This window comes from Myodes glareolus, chromosome 12 (assembly GCF_982192425.1).
Source record: "Myodes glareolus chromosome 12, mMyoGla1.1, whole genome shotgun sequence".
In the NCBI taxonomy this organism is placed as follows: Eukaryota; Metazoa; Chordata; class Mammalia; order Rodentia; family Cricetidae; genus Myodes; species Myodes glareolus.
The window spans coordinates 22,376,051-22,394,920 of record NC_142037.1 but is presented as its reverse complement, the minus strand read 5'-3'; the positions used below and the strand labels follow the sequence as shown (position 1 = coordinate 22,394,920).

Sequence of the window (18,870 nt, the reverse complement as noted above, 5' to 3'; positions counted from 1 at the left end):
CAGAGAAAACTTTTTTTTTTTTTTTTGAGATAGGCTCTTAACATGTAGCCCTGTTCTCTAAGAACTTGTTGTGTAGCCCAGACTTCAAACCCACAGAGATTCGCCTGCTTCCTCTGAGCCCTGGGATTAATGACAGGACCAGCTATTTCTACCTTAGATCTTTCAAGGTATGCTGAGTGTAAGAGGAATAATTCCCGAATTGAAATTGATCTGGAATCGCATCTTTCATGTGTAATTTGACTGAACAATTTCACCTTTACTTCAATAAGGATTAGTTTGCCTTTGATATTACTTTGTACAATTTATAAAAAAACATCTAAGTTACAACACACGAGTTTCACCTGGAAAAAAATTAACCTTTATGTATTACACGAGTGGCCAGCAACTTTTGGAAATAAAAGTCATAAAAGTGGGTGGTTTCTGTGTTTATTTTCATTTTAATAGTTTTTCATTTCTTACCAGTTTGGTAAGTTGCACTTGGTGTGAATTACTTGCTTTAATAGACCAGTCATCTTTTCAGAGCAATCGAAATCAAAGTGAAGTATGGTTTTCCACAGATGAAACTATGCATAAAGAAACTGTGACCCTACCCCTTATCAAGCTGCTTACTGGACGGCATCAGCAGCCGAGCGATTCCTACACGCGACAGTGATGTAAAGCTGCTCAAGTGGATGCTGAAATCGGTAAACAAAGGGAGGAAAGAGGAACATAATGTAGCTTGCCCTACCCTTGGGAAAGAAAAAGAAATTACATGTGATTTGATAGCTGTCAAAGGAAAGGGAGGGAGCCTTAATTTTAACTGAGGTCTATTACCTGCCAGCTACCAAGCTAAGTAATGTAGTTGGTAGAGTATGTGTTCATATACTATCTGTGCACCCAACACGGAAATCTCTGAAAGACTAGTGGGTTTGGAAGACTTTCTGAATTCCATTAATATGAAAACTTTATTGTTTCAGTCAGTGTTTCAACTGTTAGCGGACCGGACAAACAAACCTAGTGCGAAAGAGCCGGACTATCCTGATTGGGCGGGACTAGACCTGCACGACCGCTTCCGACCTGATTGCGCCTGCGCCAACGCGGCCGTTTCCCACCCAACCCCCAGCCTTCTCACAGCGTCTGCGCATCGGGGCAACTGCGCATGAGTCCGTGGTGAGTGGCGGACGGGGAGCCGGGCGCCAGAGGACTGAAGGCTTTAGGCGGGTTTGGGCAGTTTCGGGTGGGCTCCGTGGCGGCGGCGTGCGGTCAGTGGTGACGGCGGTGGGACTTGCGGTCCACGGGGCGGGCTCGCTGCCCACGGGGCGGGGCTTGCTGCCCATGGAACCGGGACCTGCTGTCCACGCTGACCCTTTGAGTCTTTCCTAGTGTGGTCTCGGTTCTGCAGGGTCCATGGACTTGGGCACCTTTTCCCGGAAACAGACCCTAACATTCCGCAGGTGGTCAGGTTGGACTGGTGCTCAGACCGGAAGCCGGAAAACTGCGGGGGATGGGGTTGGGAGGCACGTGCTGGACCCAGGCCTTGGCCGCCGGTGCGGTACCCTAACTTACCAGGCTGTGTGTAGGGCCCGCGTCCTCGGTGGAAGTTGTATCTCAGGTTGCGGGGGGTGTTTATGTTTGAGATAGACTTACAGTGTAGCCTGGGCTGCTGTGGCACTCTTTGATCCATCTTGCTTCTTCTGCTGTCGACACACCCAATAATCTTTCTTTAAAAAAATAAATACTTAACAGGTTAAATATATTTAGAAGGACTTGTCTCAGGCAAGGAACCTTGTCTGAAGGTGAAAGCACAAGATTTTCATAGCCAGGTGGTGATGGCACGGGCTTTTAATCCTAGATGCATGCAGATCCCAGTTGAGGACCAGCCTTGTCTATAAAGCGAGTTCTAGGATAGCCAGGCCTATATAAAGAGACCCTGTCTCCAAAAAAAAAAAAAAAAAAAAAAGAAAGAAAAAGAAAAAACCCACAAAAACAAAAATTAGAATTATAAGGTAAAAAGCATCTGTGATTCTAGCTCCAGAGGATCCAGTGGCCTCCACAAGCACCTGCATTCACATGCACAAATCCCCCACACGTAGAAATTTTTAATTTTTATTTTAAATTACTTCTTAAAAATTGTTTTTGTGTATATGTGTGTGAGCTCCATGAGTATATGTAAATCATGTATGTGCTGAAGTCAGAAGCAAGCATCTGATCATCAGGAGGCTGTGAGCTGCCATGGGGATGCTGGAACTCGAACCTCTGCCCTCTGGTAGAACAGCCAGTGCTCTTAAACTCAAGCCATCTCTCTAGGCCCACATAGGTTTTTTGTTTGTTTGTTTTGTGTTGTTTTTTGTTTTGTTTAAAATGAAAATTATTACAGCAATATCTACTAGGCACATCCAACCTTTTGACATTGCAAAATGACTTTGTTATCTACAGAGTTCATACTCAGAAACAAACAACCGAGTTGAAAAAAAAAGTCTCAGTTATCCTGGGTGCATGATTGAACACCCAGACAGGCTATTTTCTTCCATTCAGACTAGGACACTTTCCCCTGCGGTTTACCAATGATGCTGTGTTGAATCCTCGGGTAACTCTCTTTCTTCTGGGTTACACTGTCTTGACCTATTTCTTGCGGAAGGTCCTATATGCTCTGTGGAAGCATACAGCATTGATAGTTTTTTTGATAGGTAGATTTGATGTGTGGAAACAAAGTTTTTATACCAGAGTCCCAGCTGGTGGTGTCGGCACAGGCCTTTAATCCCAGCACTTGGAAGGCAGAGACAGGAGGATTTCCAGGACAGCCAGGACTGTTAGAGAAACCCTGTCTTCAAAAACCAAAAGAAAGAAAAAGAAAAGGGGGGTTAAAAAAAAAAAGTTAGTAATGACAGAAACTTCTGCCTTCTACCACTGCCTTAGACAGATAAATGCCCTGACACATCAAGGAACGAATGAAATTTATGCTCACTAGCTGTGAATGTTTGATTTGATTAATTTATAGGCCCGTGTATGAAGGCTGACAAAAAGTCTCTTAGGCTCGTGAGTTTAAGGAGAGTCTCTATTGCTGTGTGACCTGCTCTTTCCTATCATGGTGGTGGAGGCGATGTGCGCTTGCTGCCGTGCCTCAGCTGTGAAGTGAGTGCTGCTCAAACCCCAAATCCGTTATCAGTTAGCTTCTGCTTGTGTCTGGTTAGTAACCTCCTACTGATGGCAGCACCCCCATACACGTTTAGTTCTGGATCCTCATGTAGGAGGACATAACCTTCAGTTTAAGGAGTTAAAGAACATCTAGGCTATGTTTACATAAGTTTTTCAAGGTCGTGGGCACAAGGAAAAGGATTGGACTACTAAGTATAGATATGAAGTTGACCTTCTGTTTATCGAGATGAAAAGTGCAGTGTCAAAGATGAGCATTGGTGAGGTGGTTCAGTGGGTGAAGTTTCTTGTGCACAAGCCTGTTGCCCCAAGTTTGATCCCCATAACACACACGGCCAAGGTTTTTATCAAATTTGCTGAAAAACTAGAAACCCCGCGGATACAAGAAATAAACCCAAAGTACTAGAAACATGTAGAAAGTGTAACAAGGCAGACATAAGTAGAAGAGTCTTAATAAAGAAGGGCACAAAAGAGTATGAGGGAGAACTTGTGTAGGCAGGTACATAGGTGTGACGCATCACACGTGTGGAGGTCATAGAGCTCGTGTGGGCAGGCACATAGGTGTGGCGCATCACACGTGTGGAGGTCATAGAGCTTGCGTGGGCAGGTGCATAGGTGTGGCACATCACACGTGTGGAGGTCATAGAGCTCACGTGGGCAGGCGCACAGGTGTGGCACATCGCACACGTGGAGGCCATAGAGTTATTGGAGTTATTGACTTGTGAGCTGCCATGTGGGTGCTGAGGATAGAATCAGGTTCTCTGAAAGAGCAGGCAATGCTTGACTGCTGAGCCATCTCTCCAGCCCCTCTTCTGGCTGTTTTTACAGGGATTCCAAATATTGACTTCGGGTTATCAGGGTTGCATAGACAGTGATTTCAACTGCTAAGCCAGCCCCCTAGCCCTAGAAAGTTTTATTTAACTTTATTTCATGTGCATTGGTATAATGATGTCAGATTCTCTGGAACTGAAGTTACAGACAGCTGCAAGCTGCCATGTGGTTGCTGGGAATTGAACCTGGGCCCTCCGGAGGAGCAGTCAGTGCTCTTAACCACTGAGCCATCTCACCAGCCCTAGCAAGTTTTAAATATGTATGCGTTCTGTGTAAAATTCTCTTCTCATCAGGCGGTGGTGGCATACACCTTTACCTTTAATCCAGATTTGGGAGGCAGAGGCTAGAGGATCTCTGAGTTCGAGGCCAGCCTGGTCTACAGAGCTAGCTCCAGGACAGCCAGGGCTACTTAAAGAAACCCTGTCTGGATGGGGAAGAAATTCACTTCTGTTTGAGTTGTTGTTTTGCGTTTAATTGTTCTCATTGTTACTTGGTGGGCAAGGAAAGAAGTCCGTCCAACATATGTTCTTGCTCTGCAGGTCGCAGCCAGTTGGAAATGAGCGATTCGGAAGATGACGATACACCCCAGCTTTCTTCCCATGCCTTAGCAGCTCTCCAGGAATTTTATGCTGAGCGGAAGCAGTCCACAAACCCAGGAGAGGGTGATAAATATAATGTTGGGGTAATAGAGGAGAACTGGGTAAGTGAACGCGTCCGTGTCAGGAAATAGTGGTGTGGACTTCCCGTTGCCTAGTCATTGTTCTGCCTGCTTTTCCCTCCACCACCTGCCATTCAGAAACTGAGAACTCCGTAGGGAGCAAGGTTAGGAAACGGACAGCGTACATCCTAGGACAATATAAGCAGGTTTGCCTGGCTCTGATTGGCAGCACTGGTGATCAGAGGAGGGGTTTTGCAGGTAGTGAGATAGTGATGTCCCGTTAGTACAGAACCTGTGCTTTGTCCTTGGGTAGAGGCACAGCCTATTGGTTTTCATAGAACCCAACAGTTCTGATGGAAAGAAAACTACATCATTTCAATAAAAGGGGTAGCTGAACCTAACTGATATTGAAAACTGATGGGAGACTATTTAAGGCTATTTTCTAGCTTTAGACATTCTGTGTTTTGTAGCCATATAAAAAGGACACTGGTGCATCTCGTATCCTAGCACCCAGGAGGCAGAGGCAGGAAGATCACCTAGGCTACGTAGTGAGTTTACGGACAGCCTGGGATACATAACAAGCCCTTGTCTCAAAAAAATAATGTAGAAAGGAAGTGGGAATTAGACACTAAAGCTGCTGAATGAAGCCTCTAGCGTAAGTATTTGGAAGGCCTCATTGGTCTTTGTTGACTTCAGAGTAACAGCTGTCTTTCCCTGTCACTTGGTTAGTGGAGAAAGGTTTTGCTTTGGTTTCCAGTTTTTTGCATTTTTAAGATCTTTAAGGTATGTAAAGTTTTCTAACCATTCCCCACCCCCCTTAAAACTATGGTATAGTAATGTTCCTTCCTGTCCTCAGGTGCTCTACCTAAGCAGACGCCTCTTATCATTTTCCTTCCTTGTGGGCTTTGTTGTTTTTGTTTTATTTAGTTATTTATTTATTATTTTTCAAAACGAGCTTTCTATTATGTAGCCCTGACTGTCTTAGAACTTGCTCTGTAGACCAGGCTGGCCTCGAACTCACAGGTCTACCTGCCTCTGCCTCCTAAGTGCTAGGATTAAAGGTGTTCCAACATCACCTGGCTCTTGGTGTATTTTTATTTGTTTTTTTCAAGGCTGGCTTCGAACTCCTGCTCTTCTGCCTCTGTCTCCCAAGTGCTGGGCTTCCAGCTGGGCTACTACACCGACTTCTCTGTGTTTCCCCTTTCAGCTTGCTCTTCTGTGGATGAGGAGCATGAATTTGAATTGTTAGTCTTTAGGTGGTCTGTCCTTTTCTCCTTAATGTTCATAATATTATATTTGTGTACTTTTTTCTGACTCTAAAAGTAATCGCTGTTGTACAAAATATATAAAAGCATGAACAAAAACAATATATTGCTTATTGGTATTACTACTTAATATTGTTACTACTTATTTAATTTGGGGACTTTCATTTAAGGACAGAGATTTTTTTTATTCTCAGTACTCAGGAGCCTAAGGCAGGAGGATCATTAGATCAAGACTGGCCTGGGTTATATTGTGAGACCTCCATCTCTAAAATAAAAAACCTAAGTAACCAAGGACTGGGAATATAGCTCATTGGTAGATGAGATTGGTAGCATGTATTCCACTTATGTATTTCTGTGTTCCATACCTAGCAATACACACACACATGCACACAGAGACACAAGAAGAGCAAGAAAGTTCTGCATGTGGGTAGTAAAGAAGATCCAGGAGGAGGTTGGGAAAATGATTCTAGTGAAGTACTTACCACGCAGGCCTGAGGACCTGTGTTCAACTTGAGCACCCAGGCAATCAGCCGCGAGAGTGATGCATGCTTGTGATCCCAGTGCTGGGGATCCACACAAAAGACTATCCTAACCCTTCCCCTGGAAGACCTCAGGGTCAGAACTTTATTGCCCTGTCAGTAACTTGATTAGAAACCAGAACTTAAAGCCAGAAGGTGGTGGTGCACACCTTTAATCCCAGCATTTGGGAGGCAGAGATAGGCAGATCTCTGTGAGTTTCAGGATAGCCAGAGAAAACTTGTCTCAAAATATATATTTAAAAAAAAAGAAGAAGAAGAAGAAAAGAAAAAGGAAATGCAAAGAAAAGAAAGGAACTAGAACTCTAGGTGGTACACATCTGATACCCAACACACAGGAGGGTAGAGGCCAAAGGTTCAGGAGCTGGGGTTATCCTCAGCTACGTAGCAAGTCAGCCTCATCACTACCACCCCACACATTCCCAGCACTGGTTTGTGTGTGTGTGTGTGTGTGTGTGTGTGTGTGTGTGTGTGTGTGTGTGAGTTCCAGAGCCACCCACCCACCCAGGGCTGCATAGTGAGACTGTTTTTTTTGGGGGGGAGGAAAAAAAAGCTAAATATCTAAAATTCTGTTAGTATTTAGATAAAAATGGTGTTCTGCTAAGCTGTCAGTCAAGGGTGAGGACAGAGTACTACATTTCAGGCTTGCAGCACTCCCTCCCAACAGGAAGGTCTGCTCTAGGGAGTAAACCAAGGGAGGAAGGGTGAGCGACAGGGAGGTGGCTGGTGTTCTGAGCGACACAGCAGGAGAGGCTTCTTACAGTAACACCAGGTCAGGGAGGTGGCCCTTCTGAAAACCAGAGCAACATTGGTCTTCCAGGAGGATCTCTGAGGAAGGGCAGTAGAATGATGGGGTACCCAGCAGAAAGACGGTTGTGATCAAAGGCCAATAGAGGGTTTTGGAGAATGGAGGATAAATACAGAGGCCTTGGGACATAGCTTACTTAGCATTCAGGAAGCTGGGTTCGTCCCTAGTCTCTCTCAAAATGGGCACCGTAGCTCACAATTACAGTCCTAGCCCTTGAGGTGGGGGACAGGAGGATCAAGAGTTTCCAGCTCATTCTTGGCTACTTAGGGAGTTCAAAGCCAGTGTGGGATGTGTGAGACCCTGTCTCTAAATGTATAACAGATGGATGGGGCGATCATGCATGTGTTAACTAGGAAAAATAAATGGCCACACTGGAAAATAATGTACTCTTAGTATATTATGTGGCTCAACGGTGTTGGCTCCTCTTATCCAAAATGTGGATTACAACTGCACAGAGACGATGAAGGAGAAGGTGTGGTGTGTGTGTGTGTGTGTGTGTGTGTGTGTGTGTGTGTGTGTGTGAAACAGCAAAATGTGTGCTTAGTAAGGAGAGCACTCTGCAGATGACAGCTTCTGAGGGATGGGGCTGTTACGCCCAAGTTAATTTTCCTCAAAAAAGAAGCTCCTCGGAACCAGATTCCCATGTAAAGCACAAGAGGGTTTTTAATATTCAAACTGAGTTTGGACTACACCTCAACATGCGAACACAGCGGGTGAGAGAAGCGTTGAGCCCAGGAAGGGAGGCTTAAAAGGGAAAAACCAGGGGCATTCCCGTCCTGTTTTCTTGGGATTGGGTAAGGAGGGCAAAAGGTAAGGTGGTTTCTGAACCCATTGGTCAGTTTTGGGGTGTGGAAACCTAACAAAGACCCATAAATTACTGACAAGGTATCTTCAAGGACAGGATGCCTCCTAGGAACATCTGGATCTCATTAAACTTTATGGCCCTGCTCCCTAGCTCCTTAATTGGCTATTTTCAGGGTATCTGTTAAAATTCCGCTATTGTATCCCATCTGGAGCTGAGATCTGCCCCCACTCATTATATGGCTTAAGATGAAGCCCCCTCTTTAAAATGGAGTTTTCGAGCAGAGACTCTGTATGCAGGACAGCAAGGACTTCCCAGGAGAGAGAGGTGGAGAAATGGGCTGACCACGGAGGCAAACCAAACTGCTTTCTTCACATTGACATCATCCCTCACTTATGAATATGAATATATAAGTAGGAACCACCAGACATGTAAGGAAGTCATCCATCAGTATGAAACAAAACATCCAAACTAAAGGCAAACCCAGCTGTAAGGGACGAAGCAGGTAACCTGGGAGACATGGAAGCCGTGGAAACCGACTGCCACAGGGTCCTCTGCGCTCTGTCTCTGGCCTGGGTTCTCTTTGATGGCGGCTGACTCTGAAGTCTAATCTGGTTCAGGTGGGGAAAGTTCTGCCATCCAGAGAACCTTGGCTGGTTGTTGGCCTTAGCACTGTGACATTAGCCGCCCTGGGTACTCAGTGTGTAGGTTCTGTTGATACACTGGGGGACAGTTCTGATTTTAAATAACTTAGGAGAAAAGTGATCGGTGACAAGTTAAATAGTGAATACTGGCTTAGGAGGTAGAAGTGGAAAGAAGTGGGCGTGGATCCTGAGACGGTTGTCCTGTCCCTGTTACAGCAGCTGAGCCAGTTTTGGTACAGTCAGGACACTGCTCTGCGGCTGGCACAGGAAGCCATCGCTGCTGCTGGAGAAGGTGGCAGGTGAGCTTCAAATTTTGTTTCTTTTTCTTTCTTTCTTTCTTTGTTTTTTTTTTGTTTGTTTGTTTAAATTGGTTTGAGGGACTCATGGAAACACAAGCGTGACACTTAGGAGGCACAGATGAATGTATAAATATTTTGAATTTCCTAAATGAGGTGATTTCTTAAAAATCTGAATTATAATTTGTAAATATTGTCACATGGTTTGCAGTTCACGGCTCACTAGAACTGCTTCCAGTACTAAGTCCCGAGAACACGGGGGACCTATCTATTCATTTATAGCCTCTCTCTCACTCCCCCAACCCTTCTCTCTGAGACAGGGCCTCATATAGCCCAGGCTAGCCTCAAATTATTTATGTGTTGCGACTGGTCTTGAACTCCTGATCCTTCTGCCTCCATCTTCCTAAGTGCTGAGATTTCACAGGTGAGCTGCCACCCCAACTTCCCAGTAACATTTCTCAGTTCTACTTTGTCTCTTTTGCAGCACTAGAGATCAGTGCAGAGCGTTGTACATGCTGGGCAGGCATTTTATAGCAAGCTATTGGCCATTTGTAGAAAATCTGCTTTCTCCAGCCCTACCCTCTCTCAGAGCCTGGTCCTTACCGTCCTGCTGTGCAGCTTCCTCTCTCACACTGGACCCTGGGAGGCTTCTCCTTCTCGAAGCTCATTTTGATTTGGGAGGTCATCTTTGCTTTCCCCATCACTACTGCTGTGTAGTGATTATTTGTGGATGGGACCTGGTCCTTCCACCCCTTTTCTTTTGAACCGGTTGTCTCCACCCAGATTTTCTGGACGAATCCTCAACTTGTATCTTGTATTTAGTTCTCTGATGAATGCTCGAGAGAAGTGACTTAGGATTTATTTTGGATTATGGTTTCAGACATATTAGTTCATGGTGCGCTGGCTTTGTGCTCAGTGCACTGAGCTCTGGTACAGCAAAGTGGTACGGTAACTCTTGGCATCCAGGAAGCAGGCAGAGAGGATGGGTCTGTGGACAAGTTGTGCCCTTTAAACCTTTAAAGGCCCATCCCAGTGTCCTGTTTTCCCTGGCTACACCAGCCTACTAAAGTATGCACTCCTCAAAACGACACCCCAGCTGAGTACTCAGCCGTCGACACATGAGTAGTGTCTCCTTCCTGCACACTGCACTGATGCCGAGGTGATTTTTCCCTTGGATTTGATATTAGGAATCTATCAGACATTAGATGTTCTCCTTGCTCCTGCCTTATTCCTTCATCTATTTATTCTTTTTGGTGTGTGCTGGGGAGTACTTTCAGGGTTCACTGGTGAATTGCACCCCATTCCTCTTTTTGCTATGGTCTCTGTAATGAGGATCAGGATGAGCTGTTTCCCAGGAAGCACCTGGGACTTTTCCCATGTGTTGGCTGAAGATGCTCAATCTCCCTCCTGCCTGGAGATAACACAGCCTTCGGTGCCTGCAGGGAGGTTCAGCATCCAGTTTGGTTTACTGTGACCCTTCTAACTTCTCATCTTCTGCCTGCTACCCATGGTGCTGGAATTGGAATCCAGGGTCTTGCTCTTCCACTAGCTACATCCCCAGCCCTCTTCTGATTCCCACGGGGTCCCTTCTGTCTTCTGTGTCAGCCACTGCCCTCCCAAACATCCCCCAGGCCACAGAACATAACTCCAGTTTTCTCCAGTTACCTCAGCACAGGGAGATATGAAAGAGAATCCTGGGAACAGACTGTCTCTTAAATAGATCTTTCCATAACTTCTCTTTTTAGCCCCACCTTCACTCTCCTGTCTTGAGTTTCCTGGTCTGCCTTACCCTGAGCCCCTGGGGATGCTGTGATGTAAGCCAGGGACTGCTCAGCTCTCCTGGCTGCCAATGCCAGGTTTAGCTGCTTGGGCCAGCTGAGCCAGCCACCCACTTGTTTACTCTTCAGCTCCCTAGTGTACTTCACTCCCTGCCTGTTCCCTTTCTCAGAGGGGTATTCCTAAACAACAAGGCAAAACAAAATCTTCCTTGTTTGCTCAGTGGACTTTGATGGGAGATACATGTGAATGAGTGTGTCCAGTGGGGGGGGGTACATGTGAATGAGTGTGTCCAGTGGGGGGGTACATGTGAATAAGTGTGTCCGATGGGGAGATACATGTGAATGAGTGTGTCTGATGGAGGGTACATGTGAATGAGTGTGTCCAGTGGGGGGGGTACATGTGAATGAGTGTGTCCAGTGGGGGGGTACATGTGAATAAGTGTGTCCGATGGGGAGATACATGTGAATGAGTGTGTCTGATGGAGGGTACATGTGAATGAGTGTGTCCAGTGGGGGGGGTACATGTGAATGAGTGTGTCTGATGGGGAGATACATGTGAATGAGTGTGTCTGATGGAGGGTACATGTGAATGAGTGTGTCCAGTGGAGGGGGGTACATGTGAATGAGTGTGTCTGATGGGGAGATACATGTGAATGAGTGTGTCTGATGGAGGGTACATGTGAATGAGTGTGTCCAGTGGGGGGGGGTACATGTGAATGAGTGTGTCTGATGGAGGGTACATGTGAATGAGTGTGTCCAGTGGGGGGGGGGTACATGTGAATGAGTGTGTCTGATGGGGAGATACATGTGAATCGTGTGAATGAGTGTGTCCCGTGTGTCTTCCTCAGCTGCAAGTCTTGTTTTTCTGTCTTGTGATTTTGTGTTGCTGTTTATTTGTTTTTTCTTAGCTTGTTGGCTTTCAGCTGCTGATAAATATGTGAGATAATGGCTCATTTGGAGGTTTGGTCATGGTGAGCCGGCCTGTGGGAAGCAGCACAGACGGCAGAGGTAGCTAGGAAGCCAAGCATGTTCCCAGTGACCCAGCTTCTCTCACACCGGAGACCAAGGTTCTAAACATATGAATCTCAGCTAGACGCCTTTAATCCCACACTTGGACAGATCTCTGAGAGGCCAGCCTGGTCTATAGAGCAAGTGCCAGGACAGCCAGGGCTACACAGAGAAATCCTGTCTTGAAAAAACAAAAAGCAAACAAACAAAAATTTGAAGTTGAAGCTATAACATTTGATGATAATATTTTGTTTGTTATGTTGGATTTTCCCACTAATCAGTAATTTTTACCATTAAATATTAATTGGAAGCAACTTTTCTTTTTTTTTTAGTCTTTATTTTCCTCTGGAAGGTGAGTTCGGTGTTTGTAGGAGCCATGCTGCGGTAAAGGCCGTGTGCAGTCGAGCACAGCACCTGTGCCCTCCCCATTGCCCTTCCCTCTCTCCTCTCCTGCACTCTGGTGTTTACATGGCTGGGAGCAGCTACTTTTTTTGTTTTGTTTTGGAACTCGCTCTGTAGACCAGGCTGGCCCTGAACTCAGAGAGATCCACCTGCCTCTGCCTCCCAACTGCTGGGATTAAAGGTGTGTGCCACAATTTCCCAGCTGGGGAGCAGTTACTTTTATATTCTACATTTTCTTTTATTTTAGTTTTGAGGTTTTTTTGTTAGTTTTTTTCTAGTTCTTGGGGAATTCGGTGTGACGCGTTTTCATTATATTCGCCACCCCAGCCTCTCTGGTGTCTCTGCCCTGGCCCCCCCCCCACACACCCACCCCAGCCTCTCAGGTGTCTCTGCCCCGACCCCCCCACACACACCCACCCCAGCCTCTCGGGTGTCTCTGCCCTGACCCCCCACACACACCCACCTCAGCCTCTCGGGTGTCTCTGCCCTGACCCCCCCACACACCCACCTCAGCCTCTCGGGTGTCTCTGCCCCGACCCCCCACACACACCCACCCCAGCCTCTCGGGTGTCTCTGCCCTGACCCCCACACACACCCACCCCAGCCTCTCGGGTGTCTCTGCCCTGACCCCCCACACACACCCACCTCAGCCTCTCCGGTGTCTCTGCCCTGACCCCCCCACACACCCACCTCAGCCTCTCGGGTGTCTCTGCCCCGACCCCCCCCACACCCACCCCAGCCTCTCGGGTGTCTCTGCCCCGACCCCCCCCACACACCCACCTCAGCCTCTCGGGTGTCTCTGCCCCGACCCCCCCCACGCCCACCCCAGCCTCTCGGGTGTCTCTGCCCCGACCCCCCCCCCCACGCCCACCCCAGCCTCTCGGGTGTCTCTGCCCTGACCCCCCCCCCACACACACACCTCAGCCTCTCGGGTGTCTCTGCCCCGACCCCCCTCCACGCCCACCCCAGCCTCTCGGGTGTCTCTGCCCTGACCCCCACACACACACCCACCTCAGCCTCTCGGGTGTCTCTGCCCTGACCCCCCCCCCACCCACCCCAGCCTCTCGGGTGTCTCTGCCCTGACCCCCCCACACCCACCCCAGCCTCTCGGGTGTCTCTGCCCTGACCCCCCACACACACACCCACCTCAGCCTCTCGGGTGTCTCTGCCCCGACCCCCCCACCCACCCACCCCAGCCTCTCGGGTGTCTCTGCCCCGACCCCCCCACCCACCCACCCCAGCCTCTCGGGTGTCTCTGTCCCGACCCCCTCCCCCTCCACACACACCCACCCCAGCCTCTCGGGTGTCTCTGTCCCGACCCCCTCCCCCTCCACACACACATAGCATCAGGTTTTCTTTTCTCTTTTCAGTTCATCAGGAATAAGGAGACTCACATCCACCATGTCCGGCTGGAGTTAGACATGTTAAACACCAGGTTCCTCAGAAGTGAAGCCTGGAAAGTTTTAAGTGTTGTTAACATTCCTTACACTGTTGACTTCTTAGCTTCCTTTGTTCAAGAAGATCCTGCTTTCTGTGTTAGCAAGAAAGACGTCTTTAGAGTTGCTACGCTCTGGAGCTGCTGTGCTGTGAATCCTCCACTCGGTTCTCGGAGCGCCTCCGTTACACCTAAGGGACTGGGGCACAAGTGAGCGCTGCCAGTGGTAGGCTGCACTCTGCTGTTAGAGGCTCTTGCACACAGCATGGGTTTCTAGTCTTTCCCTTTTGTGCCCGATGTATTTTTTTTAAATACATTTTATTTATTATGTATACGGTGTTCTGCCTGCATGTATGCTTGCACACCAGAAGAGGGCACCAGATCACATTACAGATGGCTGTGAGCCACCATGTGGTTGCTGGGATTTGAACTCAGGACCTCTAGAAGAGCAGCCAGTGCTCTTAACCACTGAGCCACCTCTGCAGCCCCACTGTATTTGTTGATCTCACCAAGAAAAGTGTATAAATGCTGTTTACAAGTACTTAGATTTGAAAGAAAACTTGAGATCCTTGGTGTAATTTCATCTAATAGGAAAAATAATAATTGCACTCGATGCACTAGTAATTGTGAGAACTGACGGAAACGGTCTGCAGAGCAATCAGTGCTGTGCTAGCGAAGCCTCACACACTGGAACTACATGACTTAAAGTGGTGAAATGTCAGAGACATACTGGAGCCTTACGTACGACGTCTAAGTTTTAAGTGGAACCAAATTAAAATACTTTCTTTTCTAGAACCAGAAAAAAACAAAATGAAATCTGAGCACAGAGACTTCGAAAAAGTAGTTCTTTGCACCCTTCCTGATCTCGGCTTATGCACTTGCTTCCAGAATCGCATGTGTGAGTGCACCCAGTGTGTATCAGAAGCTCCGGGAGCTGCACGGGGAGGGCATCTCTGTCTACATCTTTGAGTATGACAAAAGATTTGCCATATATGGGGAAGAATTTGTCTTCTATGATTACAACAATCCACTGGACTTACCCGGAAGAATTGCCGAGCACAGTTTTGACATCGTGGTTGCGGATCCTCCTTACCTGTCTGAGGAATGTCTCAGAAAGACATCTGAAACAATCCGGTTCCTGACTCGGGGCAAGGTTCTGCTGTGCACAGGTGGGTGCTGCTGTCACATCCTATAAGAGCCCCGTCTGGGTGCTGGCTTTAAAGGTTGGCAGAGATCTCAGGACTGAATCCCCAATCTGCCACTTAACTGCATGACCGTAACCAAGTTTTGTAGCCTCTCTTATCCCAGAGTGCTGTTGTGAATTGAGTGATGTAGCACACATGATGTGTTTAACATGATCTGACTCATGTACATGGGACACATGTTAGCTATTCTTTTTAGTAGCCACCACCATGGACACAGACATGCACTACACACATAAGACATCTCTGCACCACACAACACATACATACACACAATAAAGAGAAGTGGAAAAAGTAGGCACTTTGCAAACATGTTAGAAGAAGTAAAAAGGAATATAAAGACTTTATCCTGGGACTGGAGAGATGGCTGTTAAGAGCCACTGGCTGCTCTGTCAGAGGACCCGGGTTCAATCCCCAGCACCCACATGGCAGCTCACACCTGTCTGTAACTCCAGTTCCAGGGCTTCTGACACCCTCACAAAGACATACAAGCGAAACACCAATGCACATAAAATAAATAAAATATTATATCCTGTGTACGGTGGGGTTGTCCCCAGCCTGCATGTGCAATGCGGTTGTCTCCATCCAGAACCCAGCTGTAGGGTGCATTCGACTCTTAGCTCATTTGGTTTGTTCTTTGCAGGAGCCATCATGGAAGAGCAGGCAGCTCAGCTCCTAGATGTTAAAATGTGCAAGTTTATACCAGAACATTCCCGAAATTTGGCCAATGAGTTCCGCTGTTACGCAAACTATGATTCTGGTCTGGACTATGAAACCTAAATTCACACGGCAACGTGTGACAATAAAGGACTCCAAGGAACACGTCCACTTCCCAATTTATCCTCTTTCTGTTGAAACGTGACCTTCCCCTCATGCTGCTCTGGACTGGATTCTCCTAGCTTAATTTTCAAAATAAAACTTCTCATTGCTATTTTTATAATGAGGTTGAGATTCTTATACAAACCCAGGTCTGTGCACTTAGAGTAGGGGGAGATGTTATAGGCTGATTGTTCAACATCTGTGAAAATAGAACAGAACTCCTGAATGGCACAGGACCTTGACCTCTGCTAGAAGTTTCCATAAAATGGGAGGCTTTTGCCTGCCCAGTGGACTGGGAGCGCTCTGGTAGCTACTAGGAGACCTAACCTTCCTCCATGGAGCAAGTTGATCCAAGCAACCAGTGTTCCAGCTCCTCCTGGGTTCAACCTCCCCTTCAGCTCTGAGAGCCCTGATGAAACATAACACTTGTCCATCCCAGCATACAGCTCAGCTCAGCACCTCACTCCAGACTGTGAAAGGGGATGGCGGTCCAAGCCAGACTCCATAACCAAACAACAGAGCTGGGGGGAGGAGGGATGCTGGATCCTTAAAGGCTATTTACATCCATTTATAACCCAGAAGTCACACAGCAATCAAGGGACAAATGTCAGATCAAAGGTGGTACCTGCCTGCAATCCCAGCACTGGGGAGGTTGAGACAGGAGGGACATTAGTTTGAGGCCAGCCTGAGTCACTCTCTCCAAACCATGGAGAAGTAGCATTTGGTGAGGTCGTGAGGGGCATCGTGCTGAGTAGAACAGCCAGCTCCAACGCCCACATTGCCTGTTTCTAGCCATGATGTTTGAGAATGGAGATCAGCATAGCGATGACAGGGATCAGATGGAACATGGGATCAGAAGACTGAGTGTGGCCACAAAGGGGCATCCCTGGGTACTGGGATGTGCTGTCCTTTTCTGTGGCCGCAGTGTCAGATCTGCATGGTGCACGTGAATCTGGCTGACTCCCAGTGGTGTCCAAGGACAGTCACTGCCACTTCCCTGGCTGTGCATCACACTACTGTTACCAGCATGCTCCAGTCAGGGTACTGGGTTGCAGGTCCTTCCTATCTAGAAACGAGTTCACCTGGACCATAGAAGGATTTCTGGTGGTTAGATAAACGCCAGCGTTCCTCAGGAACTTTCCATCCCCAAAAGGAGTCTTTGCCCCGGCTACTTGTCCTCATCATCCAGATGATCCGTCCACCCCAGCTCCCTCTCTATCTCCTTCTCACATGGTGCTCACTCACTGGGCTCCGTCTCACTGTCTGCACTGCTCTCTCCCACTCCCTACCCCCGGCCATGTTGTCTGCTTTCTTGCTGTCTTCTCTGTATCTTGCACTGTCTTGCTATGCTCTGTCTCTTGTCAGCTCCGCGATCCTCTCCTGCTCTCCTGCTCCCTGTGCCTTCCCTCCAGGTCCAGTCTGCTTTCCTTCCTGTGCTCTGAACTCGCCCAGGGGCCTCTGCATATTTTCTCTCTCTTTCTCATAATAAAACCTCCCCTCCCCCATGGAGCAGTCACGTGGACAGTTTCTGTGCCACACCCCTCACAGGAAACAAGAGTAAGTGCATAAGGTTCCTCTGGTGGCTTGGTAACTTTTGAGACCTGCAATCATGTCATAATTAAAAAAAAAAAAATCCACCTGTCTCTCCGGGAAACGATGACTTTCTTTGACCCAAAGACTGTCAGTTGGCCAACCACGTCACTCGTTCTATCCCCTACCACCATGCAGGAATTCTCCAGGTGCAAGTTGCTCTAGTAGCTAGCCCTTGACTTAGACAGCACCTGCAGGGGAGGAGAAATGATCCCGGTGGCTGGACATCTGTAATGGCTAGTTTTATGCCAATTTGAGACAAGGTATAGTCATCAGAAGAAGGAGCCTCGATTGAGAAAATGCCTCCATAAGATCAGGCTGTAGGCAAATTTGTAGGGTATTTTCTTAATAAGTAATCAATAGGGGAGGGCCCAGCCCACTGTGGGTGGTGCCACCTAGGTTGGTGGTCCTGGGTTCTATAAGAAAGCAGGCTGAGCAAGCCATGGGAACAAGCCAGTAAGCAGTACCATTCCATGGCCTCTGCATCAGCTCCTGCCTCCAGGTTCTTGCCCTGTTTGGGATCCTGACTGTGAGGGACTGTACCCTCTGAATATGAGCCACACTAAGTGTCACGTGGATGAGACAAGGAATGTACCCTTCAAAGGACGTCAGAGGTTGTAAAGAACCATCTACTATGCACCCTTGTGAGCCCCTCCTAGTTGGAAGATCTGGATCCACGGCACCCATCCCTGAGGAGGGAGAATCTAAATATTCTTTGTGGAATGCCAACTGGATGTTTGAAGTGATGGGGAGCCCACTGCAAGAGCAACTGAAACACATGGGGACTTAGAAACAAGCCCCGTGTCTGTCCCCTTCACTTCTAAAATCAGAGCTTGATCCAGTTACTAAGAAGCATCATATTGGGGCTAGAGAGATGGTTCAGAGGTTCTGGCTGCTCTTCCAGAGGTCCTGAGTTCAATTCCCAGCAACTACATGGTGGCTCACAACCATCTATAATGAGATCTGGTGCCTTCTTCTGGCATATAGGCATACATGCAGGTAGAACACTAGATACATATTAAAGAAATAAATCTTAAGAAAAAATATTGTGTTATGTTTTTTCCCTTTGCATTGATGAGAAAATAAACTAAAAGTTTGTGTAATTGACCCCTGAACGTGCAATTGCTGGTATTAGCCCAAAGTTGGTTGGTTGGTTGCACTGTTGTTTGGATACAGTGTGTCGACTAGACACCCTGGTGTATCTGATAAGTCAGGTTCTCTGGGAACAGAACTGTCTCCTAGCAGAGAGTCCAAGAGTGCAATCACTGTTCAGTCCATGAGGCTGGATGTCTCAGCTGCGCTTGGGCATTCGCGTGAATCCTGAAGAAGTAGGCTCTCAGACTAGTGAAGGAATGTTCCAGCTTTGGATAGATGAACCGACCAGTGAGACTGAGGGTAGCGGGCAAAAAAACGAAAGCTTCGCTCTCGTGACCTTTATATAGGCTGCCACCAGAAGGTGTGGCCCAGAGTTAGGGGGCTTGTCCAACCACAAAAGATCTGGGTCTTCTACCTCAAATGATCCAATTGACTAAAAATTCACAGGCCTGACTAGCTTCTTGGGTGTTCAGTTAATTCCAGATATAGTCAAGGTGACCACCAAGAATAGCCACGTGTGGCCCAGATTGGCCTGAAATACTTGACACTCCTAAGGCTCCCCAGAGCTG

At 47.6% G+C, this 18,870-nt stretch overlaps 1 protein-coding gene across 1 annotated transcript; it reads left to right on the top strand.

Moving 5' to 3' along the window:
* The first annotated feature begins 1,012 nt into the window (after positions 1-1,012).
* Eef1akmt1 (EEF1A lysine methyltransferase 1) lies at positions 1,013-15,737 on the top strand. Its single transcript, XM_048442031.3, has 5 exons — positions 1,013-1,149; positions 4,503-4,663; positions 8,893-8,975; positions 14,484-14,764; positions 15,441-15,737. Exons 2-5 carry the CDS (start codon positions 4,520-4,522, stop codon positions 15,575-15,577), a joined length of 645 nt encoding a protein of 214 aa, XP_048297988.1. The 5' UTR covers positions 1,013-1,149; positions 4,503-4,519; the 3' UTR covers positions 15,578-15,737.
* The last annotated feature ends 3,133 nt before the right edge of the window (positions 15,738-18,870 follow it).